The sequence below is a fragment of the Pseudoliparis swirei genome, chromosome 12 (genome assembly GCF_029220125.1).
Source record: "Pseudoliparis swirei isolate HS2019 ecotype Mariana Trench chromosome 12, NWPU_hadal_v1, whole genome shotgun sequence".
Classification (NCBI taxonomy): domain Eukaryota; kingdom Metazoa; phylum Chordata; class Actinopteri; order Perciformes; family Liparidae; genus Pseudoliparis; species Pseudoliparis swirei.
Genome location: NC_079399.1, coordinates 10,631,329 through 10,643,385, shown reverse-complemented (window position 1 = coordinate 10,643,385; position 12,057 = coordinate 10,631,329). Strand labels below are relative to the sequence as shown.

General features: G+C 45.0%; 1 protein-coding gene across 5 annotated transcripts in view; it reads left to right on the top strand.

Moving 5' to 3' along the window:
- Nucleotides 1-12,057, top strand: part of tulp4a (TUB like protein 4a) — a 34,859-nt gene that overhangs the window by 19,564 nt on the left and 3,238 nt on the right. For 4 of the 5 annotated variants that reach the window (XM_056428730.1, XM_056428731.1, XM_056428733.1 and 1 more), the window contains 8 exons: nucleotides 1,730-1,837; nucleotides 2,011-2,177; nucleotides 4,967-5,191; nucleotides 5,355-5,589; nucleotides 7,181-7,325; nucleotides 7,875-8,046; nucleotides 8,293-8,386; nucleotides 8,510-11,940. In XM_056428730.1, the coding sequence (XP_056284705.1) occupies nucleotides 1,730-1,837; nucleotides 2,011-2,177; nucleotides 4,967-5,191; nucleotides 5,355-5,589; nucleotides 7,181-7,325; nucleotides 7,875-8,046; nucleotides 8,293-8,386; nucleotides 8,510-11,940 (4,577 nt within the window). The remainder of the gene's footprint in view (nucleotides 1-1,729; nucleotides 1,838-2,010; nucleotides 2,178-4,966; nucleotides 5,192-5,354; nucleotides 5,590-7,180; nucleotides 7,326-7,874; nucleotides 8,047-8,292; nucleotides 8,387-8,509; nucleotides 11,941-12,057) is intronic. The other variant, XM_056428732.1, reaches the window with a different exon arrangement.

Below are 12,057 nucleotides of genomic sequence, written 5' to 3'. Positions count from 1 at the left end.
GTGCTGTGTTGACACAGTTGGCTGCACGCGATGTTAGCAGGGCCTGTTCGAAAGAGGAAAGCGAGAAGAAGACGGGAGTAATATAACTTTGGAAAACACTGTCATCCCCAGTTTCCCCCATCAGGTTGTCATTATTCAAATATTTGCTGGAAAGTTCAGCTTTTCTATATTTGCCTTCCCGTGATGGCCTTCAGTCAAAAACAATGGTAGTAATTAAGATCCATTAACAGTGAGCCTGAGTGTATCTGGTGAGTTTGCTGTCCAGTGACAATATATAGATGACTGTTGTGCTTCTGGTGCGCTGAGCAGCCAACCAAGAGAAGAGTTGTGTGTGGTTAGCGTTCCACACTGACTTGCTGCTCTCACTGCCTCCTTTTGATTGGTTCCCGTTTTGTCTTTTTCCCTCTTGAGCCTAATTAGTCCCAGTTGCTCAGGCTGTATTGGTGAGACTCTGTCTTCCTCCCACTGTGCAATTATTTTCCTTCACTTCACCGCAGGCCACGTGGTAAATCTGAAATGTGCTTGCCTTAGCTGGAACACTGATTATGCTCTAACTCACTAATTTACCCGGTCAATAGTAATTGATTAGCCCCGATAGAAATTATCTCTCAATTCGACAACCTGACTGAGACACTAGACCGCCTCTTCCTCCGCCTGCCAGATCTCTCTATCATGATATACGATGAGCCATTATCACTGCACAGCACAACACACTGCGTTAACAGCAGCATCGTACATCTCATTTAATGCGAAAAACATTGTGAACTGTTTACTAATGAGAATTCAAAATCTGAGGTGGATATCTCATTATGTCTGTATTTGGGTCATTGCAGGAGTTTGAGTACCGACTCAAGGATGTTTTTTTGGAAAACATATGGGCGGTTGTCTGAAGGTGTTTAATTTGTAGCAGTTTGACTGAGAATGCCACTTGTTAGCTGTTAGAAATGCAGCAGCTGTGAGATGTGCGGAGTGTGTGTGAGGGAAATAGTGTCTTCTCATGAATAGGACACAGTAGAAACGCACACAAAAATGTGTCACAGCTGCCAAGGATATGGAACTGTCCTCGACTTTTCTATAACGGCTCCCATCTACCTCGACAGTAAATGCAAAAGCCTCACAAAAAAAGCACACTCACACAGACAAAATGTATGGCCTGATCTTAAAATGCATATTAATCATCTCATCCCATATAAAATGTCAGGTAAAAGCCACATCATGTTCTAAATCCTAAGGTGATGCTATCAAATTGCTTATTTTTGTTGTCAAACCAGCACGCCAAAAAGAGATATTCAGAATATTACGTATTGCGCAATACAAAGAAAATCTGCTAATCATCACAATTGAGAAGATTTATGTTTGGCTATTTTGCTCGAAAAAAGATAAAGGAATGGATTTATTGAATTATCATTTCAGCACTTCCCTTATTTTATGTCCGGTTAGATTGTGGTTGGAATAAGTAATTTACTTACTTTCTATGTTTTGCCAAACAAAGTTTAAACCACCAGAAAATGTTGCTGTAGAATTCATTATTGCATTTTATTCTGTGCACAGGTGTGTATCATTATAAACACTAGTCCTCCCTTGATGTACATTAATTGACGATAGTTACATATTTTCTTTATTTACAGATTATACTGTGTACTTTAAACTGTTGCACACCTCGTTTTGTTGCTCTCGAATTGCCTGTTTATAGTGTGTGTGTGTGTTGTACTTGTGTGTCTCTTCCCAGTGTACAGCCAGAAACCTCTGCTGACAGTCAGCTTCACTTCTGGAGACATCAGCCTGATGAACAACTATGACGACCTCTCTCCCACCCTCATCCGCACCGGTTTGAAAGGTGTGTGTGTGTGTGGATCTCTTATAATTAATGCAGGTGTCCCAGCAACGGTCTTTCATTTCCTTTCTCACTTTTTTTACATGTTTACAAATAAATTACATTTTCTTTCTTTTTGTCTGATGTGAATGTGCATGACATTCTGGTTACTTTCCCTCCCGGGACTTGTGCTGTAGATGTGGTGGTCCAGTGGTGCTCGCAGGGGGACCTCCTAGCAGTGGCGGGGATGGAGAGGACCTTCCTCTCCCCCGAGCCCTCCTGTCCTCCCACCACCCGGAGTGCACTTGTGAAGTTCTACAACGTTCGGGGTGAACACATCTACACACTGGACACACCAGCACAGGTGATCAACCTGGCTAACGAGTAGTCTTAATCACCGTAGGATCGTATGTATTGTATTTCCCTTCCTCCAGCGATTATACTCGAGACCCAAGATGTAACTAGCTCGAGAAACAATACCTAAACTAGAACAGGCACTCGGTAGAGCGCATACCTTCGCCGCAGCCACTTTTTTGGTACCTTTTCATGACCTTGACCTTTGACCCGATCAATCCCAAAATCTAATCAAATGGTCCCCGGACAATAACCAATCATCACACCAAATTTCATGCGATTCGGTTTAATACTTTTTGAGTTATGTGAATAACACACACACATACAAATAAATAAATAAATACACAGCGATCAAAACATTACCTTCGCAAATTAGGCTCTTTTGTAAAGTAAGTAGAACAATAATAGACTCACCTAAAGTAAAGTTCAGTAAAGACATAAATTGTAACCATAACAGTCAGAAACCTTAACAACAACCCCTGGACATTAAAATCTCTACACCTTCCGCCGGAAACTGAAAACACATCTTTTCCGACTATCTGGATTAAAACACAGATTTGCACTTAAATAGCTCTTATTATGGTACTTTTGTAGTTAGTGGGGCAGATAACAGCATTTTTTGATGAAGAATCGTTCAAATGTGGATACAAGCACCAAAATTGGCAGAATTACTCTATGGATACTGCTCTTCCAATAAAGAACGTTAGCCAACGCAAAAAAAGCTCATGTCGGCCGCGGGGGCCATTTTATTTCCCGCCATTATCAAAATATGCGTTTCCATGATATCTCCTGAAAAAAACACCAAAGCACATATAAGATGATGTCAACCCCTATGTTTTGATGGTCAATGATTGCAATGATACCATAGACGGCATCATTGAATGCTTTGTGGCATTCATGGCCACCATTTTGCCTTCCTCCATAACCAAATTCTGTATTTTGCATCATATCTCTTCAGCCAAACACAATAAATGAAAAGTGGTAATGTCTACTCCTATGTTTTGATGGTCAAGGATTACAATGATACCATACACAACACCATACACTTTATAAATCTAAAGATAAGTCTAATTGTGAGGTATAATACTGTGGAATGGAAATCATAATATTAATAGACCTATTTTTCTATATAAGAGAGGACATGGAGCCAGAAGGAAAGTGACCAGCAATGGCAAAATACCAACTAACTGGCGGAACTTTCTTAGAAATGACAACAATAAAACTGAGTTGTTCCACTTCCTTGCTGACAAGGTTGCACAAACATTGACACCAAATGTGCTTATAGTGACCAAAGAGGAGCAGGTTGTCAGAAATCAGTCCATCAACCTAGATGAAGTCAGTTCATGCCTATGAGGAAGCGGACACCAGGATCTTTGTCCATGCCAAGCATGCAGTCAAAAATGGCAGCAAAAACATCATGATCAAAGCCAGTGATCCAGACATCCTTTTTATAGCAGTAAGTGCTTTACCAGTTCTTCAAGCAGCAGGTCTACAACAGTTATGGATTGCTTTTGGTCAAGGAGTGAACATGAGGTGGATCCCTGTACATGACCTCTGTCAGTGTATAGGAAGAGAGAGGAGAAGAGGAATCCTTTTCTTCCATGCCTTTACAGGCTGTGATGTTGTTTCAGCCTTCTGTGGCAAAGGGAAGAAGACTGCTTGGCAAACGTGGGGTGTATTTGATGAAGCCTCTGAAGTCTTCACCAAACTCAGCCACTATCCACCAAGAATAGATGATAGTGACCTGAAGACTTTAGAAAGGTTTGTGGTCATGATGTATGACAAATCCAGTGAAGCAGCAGGAGTGGATGATGCCAGGTTGGACTTGTTTGCTAGAAAACAGCGGTCATACAAAGCCATTCCTCCAACTAAAGCAGCATTGCTTCAGCATGTAAAGCGTGCAGCCTACCAGGCAGGCTGCATTTGGAGTCAGGCAACAGCATTTCAACCAGAACCAGAGAGTCCTTCTGAGTGGGGATGGACCAAGAAAGATGATCAGTGGCAGGTCCTCTGGACAGAGCTATCACCAATAGCAGAGAGTTGCCAGCAGCTGACCAAATGTGGATGCAAGGTAGAATGCAAAGGAAGATGCAAATGTTACCAGTTTGGTCTTACCTGTACAGCTCTGTGCAGCTGTAGGTGTCTGGACTAGAAAGAACTGCAATGAACTTTCAAACATTTTAGATGTCTCAGAAAAACTAAATAGATCTAACCTCCTCAATAACATGATACATTCTGTTTATTAAACATTCTTCATATTAAATCATTTTTCTGTCTTTTTCCATGTTATTTACTAGATGTCACCAAAAGACCCTCAATCATTAAGATCTTTTACATTATTGATGTTCCCAGGGCAAATAAGAGGATTTAATGGTAAAAATATAAAAATATGTCCCATGGGTACAATTCTGTGGCAGAATATGTCTGTCAAGCAGCAAAATTGGCAGCCATCTTGGAAAATGGCGGCCACTTTTGAAATTTAAGTGGCTAACGTTCTTTATTTAATTAATTACCCCAGAGGGATACATATACCAAATTTGGTGCTTGTATCCACTTTTGAACGATTGTTACAGTTATCTGCCCCACTAAGTTCGACTATGTTGAGGAAATGTTACTTTCTGTATTCTTGTTGTTCTTAGTTTGTACTCTAGGTTGAATGCACTGATTGTAAGTCGCTTTGGATAAAAGCGTCTGCTAAATGACATGTAATGTAATGTAAAAAATGTTGGAAGAATGTAGTGCAGAATCTAATAAATGTGGCAAAACCATCTTCAATGCATCTCCTGCATCCCCCTGCAGCGCCCCATCGCCACGCTGTGTTGGGGTCACCGGGACTCCCGTCTGTTCTTGGCGTGTGGCTCGGCGCTCTACGTGGTGCGGGTGGAGCACCGCGTGGCCAACCTGCAGCTCCTCTGCCAGCAGGGCATCGCCACAGCAGTGAAGGAGGAGAAAGATGTCGCCAAGCTCACCATGCCTTCCCGCCTCTGTTCTTACGTCACGACTGCATTTGTGCCCACCATCAAGGTGAGAAAGAACAGGAGCGTGCTCCATCGATAAAATAAAAGTGAATTTCCTGGACGTTTACTTTATGTACAGCATTGCTTTCTGAGATTGGATTCCTCTACACTTCAACTCAAATCGTCGTGTTCGCATGAATTTAACTGCAAACCCGTGTTTTCTCTCGCAGCCCCCCATCCCTGATCCCAACAACATGCGGGATTTTGTGAGCTACCCAACAGCTGGAAACGAGCGCCTGCACTGTACCATGAAGCGTACGGAAGACAACCCCGAGGTGGGGGGGCCGTGCTACACGCTTTACCTGGAGTACCTAGGAGGTCTGGTGCCCATCCTCAAAGGCCGTCGAATAAGTAAACTGCGTCCAGAGTTTGTCATTATGGACCCCAAGACGGACGGGAAAACAGGTAAAACTGAGATTCCTCCATCTTTCCAACCTCTTCAAACAAAAACAAAACACCAATTAACGTATTATTTGCTTATTGTTTACCATTTAAACTTAACGGGGGCATTCCGAAAACATTTGGGGGGCCCTGGAAGCAAAATCATTGAAAGTCTTTTTTTTATACAATCTTATTCATTCAAATGCACATTTTCACAAATATACCCTTTTGTTTTGCTTTTACCATCAATTTACAGAGCAGCTTTTTTTCTTTTCTTTAGTTATTATGACTTTATTCTCAAAATATTCCAACTTCTAAGGTGTTGGCTGTAGCTCACGGGGATGAATGAAATATTCCAACTTCTAAGGTGTCGGCTGTAGCTCACGGGGATGAATCGTTCATGTTGAAGTGTCCTTGAGCAAGAGACTGAACCCCCAGTTGCTCCCTGGGCACTTCACTGCAGCCCATTGCCCTAAGGATGGGTCCGATGCAGAGGACAATTTCCCCACGGGGATCAATAAAAGTGTAAATGACATTTTTTCTCGAAGAACACAGATATTCAGGACATGTTCTGAACTTCTTTTTCAACATGAGCAGAAATCTTCCGGTCACTTAATTGGTCTATTAACCAGGGTTTACATATGAATTAAGATTAATTAATTCATCATCGAGGTGAATCGGTGGCACCTCTCCCAATAAAAGACACAAAAGAAGATGTAAATCATGCATAAGTATGTGTTGACGCTCATATGATTATATAGTTAAATAGTTGAACTTTCCATAACAATAAAGTATTTTAAAATGTGTTACTCATGTTCTTGTTCGATGAACTATTACTACCCCGAGTAGAATTGACTTGAATTAGATGTTCATGTACCGATTTTCTTTGTTCTTTTTTTAATTACAATCATTGGTCTGTATTTAAATCATACACACAGCATCTGTTTTACTGTTTGTAACAATTCAAACGAAATGACTCAATCTATTCCTCACGGACACGTTTTCCTGCTCCAGTACTTTTCCAGTTATTTGAGTTTCTTGAGTTGGCACTCAGAGTGAGTGTGATTTAGTCGCATAGGGCAGACTGGGCCCGTGTTAATTAAAAGCTGCTTAATGGGAGCTCTGATGGCCCCCGGGTTTCTCATAAATCAGCCCGCACCCTGCCCACACGGTGATAAATGAAGCCAGCCATGAAATGGTTCCAGCCCATTCACACTTCATACCCATCCAAAAAAAAGGGCTTGACCTAAACTGGTGCATTGGTGGTTCAGACTATATGAATAAGGAAAAAGAAGAATTGAGAGTACTGAAAATAGGGTTTGGACTGAATGGGTTTCAATCTTTATCTGCAGAAATTGTTAAACATTTTTGCAGATAAACTTTATTGTAATATAAAAATAAGTCAATTTGCATCTCATATTTGTACTTCTGTCTTTGCTCCCTGATTTATTCCATGGGATAGTATCCTTTGAAACGGCAATATTATGAACATTTTAGCCAGAATCAAAGTATGATTTTTAGCATCGCGGTTGCTGTATGGTTGTAAATTAGAACAAATGATGATGATTTTCTCAAAACTGACCATCTTTCCTGCCGTCTTGCTTTCTCTCCTCAGATGAGATGTACGGCAACAATCTGATATCGGCCATGATTGACAGCTGTAACTGCTCAGACTCCAGTGACATTGAGCTGAGTGACGACTGGGTTGGCAAGAAATCTCCAAAGATATCCAGAGGTAGCAAATCTCCCAAACTGCCCAGGTAAGCAGACACCTGACCTGTGTACTGTAGCATTCCATCTTTAACTAGATTTCCTTTTTTTATATGAAACATAGCAGCCAAGGTTATTTAGTTGGCTCCACACAATAATGCATACAAGTCGATATAATATTTAGTTAGAATTAAGAAACTATTGTGGCATTTTTATTTCAATTCTTTGAAAACATTGAATTTCCCAGATGATATCCAGTTATTCAGTGTTTGTTTAGATGCTTCTGACAACAGAGAACCAAAGGATGCATTCAGATGTCTTGGATTAGTGTTGCGCTATCTTCCAACAGCAGGAAAACACAACAATTAACCTTTTAAAGAAAGTGTGTTCACTTTGATTTCATATTTCTGCTAAATGCACTACTAGAATTTACTTTGAATTTAGTAAATCAGTGTGGCTTCACATACATTTTTTAACTCTTAAACTTCCATCCTATATTATTAACCCATAATATAAATGTGTCATGGAATGTTCTACACTTGTTTATTGGTTCACTGCATGCCTAAACCTTCTTTTTGTATTTGCTACCTTCTCTGTAGAGACTTAGTTTGTCCCTTTACCAACAGGATCAACATTGATCCCAGAAAATCGCCCAAACTATCCCGCACTACTCAAGAGATATCCAGGTCACCACGGTTACCTATAAGGAAACCCTCAATTGGATCACCCAGTCTAACACGGAGGGAATTTCCTCTAGATGACATCACTCAGGTAATGCTCATATTATTTAGTATGTTCTCCTGGATCTATGGTGCTTAATAATAATAACATCAAACACACTTGGCTGCATTGGTTGGTTGGGAATCCCCTGAGGCCGATCAGCTGGACTAAGTTGTTTGTGTCCAGGCATGGCGGCAGTGTTTTATTTGATGATAAGCTCACATTTCACGATTAGAAATATATTTTTTCTGCAGATTACTTTGAATGATTTATCTTTGTCTTTTTCTTGTCTTGCAGCAAAATTACCTCGCTCAGGTCACATCCAATATTTGGGGAACAAAGTTCAAGATTGTGGGACTCTCCACATTCTTGCCAACTAATCTTGGTGCAGGTAACCAATCAACTTCCGCATTTAGCTTGAATTAATAAATAGATCTCATAAGTCATTTTAATTAGTCACATTTCTGAATGACCTTTTATTTGTATTATTCATACTCTGTCTCTCTCCCCTCAGTCATCTATAAGACGAGCCTCCTTCATCTACAGCCCAGGCAGATGACCATCTACCTGCCAGAAGTGCGTAAAGTCTCCATGGACTACATCAATCTGCCGGTCTTCAGCCCCAATGTCTTCAGTGAGGATGAAGACGACCTGCCTGTCACAGGCCCTGCTGGTGGCACCGATGACAACCCGCCCTGCACTGTCAACATACCTATTGCCCCCATCCATAGTCCCGCCCAGGCCATGTCCCCCGCCCAAAGCCTTGGTCTAGTCCAGTCACTCCTCGCCAATCAAAATGTTCAGCTGGATGTGCTAACTAATCCCACAGCAACCCCTGCTGGGGCCGCTGCTGGGGGGTCAGACCAAAGCCTGACAGCCCAGTACACAGTTCCCACCAGGTACTCCAGTCCTGGTCAGGTCATCTTCGGGGGACTAGAGATGAATCGCCTAATGGTGGGGCCCCCACCTTCCCATCATCCTTCACAACAACAGCAGCACCAACAACCAAGCCACCATCAGCAGCACCAACAACAACAGCAGCATCAACAACACCAACAGCAGCATCAACAGCAGCATCAACACCATCAGCACCACCACCAACTACAACACATTCAGCACCAGCACCATCAGCAGCAACAGCAACTCCAGCAGCAGATCCTCCAGCACCAACACTTGCAACAGCAGCAGCAGCTCCAGCAGCAGCACATCCAGCAGCAGCTCCAACACATGCAGCAGCAGCATCAGCACCAGCTCCAGCAGCACATGCAGCAACAGCAGCAACTACAACAGCAACATCAACACATTCAGCAGCAACTGCAACAACAAATACAGCAGCAGCAGCAGCAAACGCAGCAGCAGCAGCATCAGATGCAGCAGCAGCACCACCATCAGTTTCAGCAGCAGTTTCAGATTCAAATCCCCGTTTCCTTGTCATCAGGACAGCCGTCGGGTGCAGCTGTGCACCAGCTCCAGCAGGGGGCACTGCAGATACAAATCTCTCATCCACCTGTGGAGTTGGTGGTTGAGAGAGCAGTGGGGGGTGAACACGAGCATCTATTGAAAATCAAAACCACCCGGTCAATTCCACAGCTGGCTGAGGGGGATACGGTGGTGTTCAGCGCCCCTCTGGAGCTCAGCAAGATGAACCCTCCACCCCCTTACCCCGGGACAGTGGCTGCTGCTATGGCTGCTGCCGCCGCCGCTGCTGCATCAGCCTCCGCTGCATCAGCCTCCGCTGCAGCCTCCAATCCTGCATCTGGAACGGGAGGGAGCACCAGCGGGACTCCTCCCCCTGGTGACCTTTGTCTGAAGAAGGGAGAGCTATCACTTTATCTTTCAGGTCAGCAACAAGCGCAGTACCCCACACCACTGGGCTACGAGAGGATAACAACATTTGACAGCAGTGGGAATGTGGAGGAAGTATGTCGTCCTCGAACGCGCCTTGTCTGCAATCAGAATGTCTACACCCTCCAGGGACCTGGCAGCTCTGCCACTCTCAGGGTCACCTCCTCGTCATCATCCTCCTCAGCTGACAAGAAGATCCAGCTGCCCTACACTTCTGCAACACTCAACAGACTCACTGCACCTCGCTATTCCATACCCAGTGGAGACCCGCCCCCATACCCTGACCCAGCCAATCAGAACAGTGCTGTCGGCAGGAACCCCGGACAGAGGCTTGACAGCAGTCTGATCCACGCCACTCTCAGGAGGAACAGCCGAGAGGCCGCTCTCAAAGTTTCCCAGATGCTGGAGCCGCCCAGACCATTGCCTCCTAAGGCTAAAAACAATAGTGCACTAGCAGCCTCGTTCCAGCAGAGGGTGCCAACGGCCTTATACACCTGCAGTCAGTGTAGCAGTGGCTCTAGTGTTGGAAGCACTGCAGCAGGGAGCACTAACGGAATAGCAGGGGGCACTATTATCAGACAGGATTTCCCTCCAGGGAATGGGGCACCACACAGCACAGTTATTGTTCACTCCAACAGCACAACTCCTCTCGCCTCTCAGTCCTCTTACAGCCTGCTGAGCTCTCTTGAAGGATCTGGTTCTTCAGCAGGAGGAGGAGGAGGAAGTACCAGAGACAGGGTTGAGTATGTTAATTCAGCATTTACTGAGGATGAAATCCTGAACCAGTCACTGAGGAATCTGGCGCTAGGGGGAAGTGATGCACCAGGACTGGTTGTCAAACGCCCACCTCCCTATCAGTGGGACCCAGCTGCCACTGAGGAGGTGTGGGTTCCTCAGGAACGGACAGCAGCACTGAATTCCAATGGACCCCCCGGGCCCCACAAACCACCCCCACTTATTCTTAGCCCAGCTCAGCACTTGGATGTGTCCAGGCTGCCTTTTGTTCTTTCTCCAAAGTCTCCCACCAGCCCAAGTGCTGCATCATTTCAAGCCGCTGCAGCAGCTGCAGGCTACCAAATCTCTCTCCAGTACCCTCCAACCACTTCCTTTTCTGGAGCCCAGCTGCAGCCCATGCCAGGTTCACCACGCCCCTGCTCCTCCCCAAAGGAGATGGTGGCACCTGTACCCTTCACCCAACAGGATGCCACCCTTGTATTGCCTCCTGGTTACTCCGCGAACCTCGCAAACTTATCCTGTTGCACTCTCCCACCCATGTATCCAGGAGGAAGTGCTTGTTCCGGGCTCCCCATTCCCCCCATTTCCCTTCACACTCCTTGGGGTACGTATAATTCTTGCCCGCCTATGCCCAGTCCTGCAGTGCCACTCCCACCCAAAGCCTCCCACATGGTAGTAGACAAAAAGGTTGTCTCGCCGCCGCCTCCTCCACCACCCGCAGAGCTGCAGAGCCATGGAGGTTTACAAGATGCCATGGCCGAGGCTGGGGAAGGTTTTCAGGAGGTGCTGTCCTTGACCGAGAGCCCTGTCCCACAGCGATCTGAGAAGTTCAGCAAGAAGAACCGCAAGCGAGTCGACGGGCGCGCCGAGGAGGCTAATGTGCCGCCTCTGGCTGAAGGGAGCAAGTTGAAAAAGGAGGGCCGAGCTTTAGGTGATTTCAACTCTCTCATCTCGAGTCCGCGGCTGGGAGGAAGGGACAAGAAGAAGATTAAGGGACAGAAAGAGCAGCAGTTGAAGACTAAGAAGCTGAATAAGTCCACTGCCAACAGTGAGTTCCAAGACAGTTCAGAAAGTGAGCCCGAGCTGTTCATCAGCGGAGACGAGCTGCTCAATCAGTGCCAGAGTGGTAAGAAGGGCTGGAAGAGTAAGAGGAACTTGAGGGCCGCCAGCGAACTGGACGAGATCAAGTGTCGGAAAGCCAACGAGAAGGAGGACCGAGGGCTGGGCAGCCAGGGCTTTGTGTACGTCATGGCCAACAAGCAGCCACTGTGGAATGAAGCCACGCAGGTCTACCAGCTGGACTTTGGTGGGCGCGTCACACAGGAGTCCGCCAAGAACTTTCAAATCGAACTGGAGGGCAGACAGGTGAGAGAGCTCTGGTTCACGAAATAGCTTCCGCTGCATGTAATCCGTTTACTGAAGTGACCAATACGAGTATTGAAGTGAAATACTGTGAGCACACGGATTTGATGTTGATGAAAG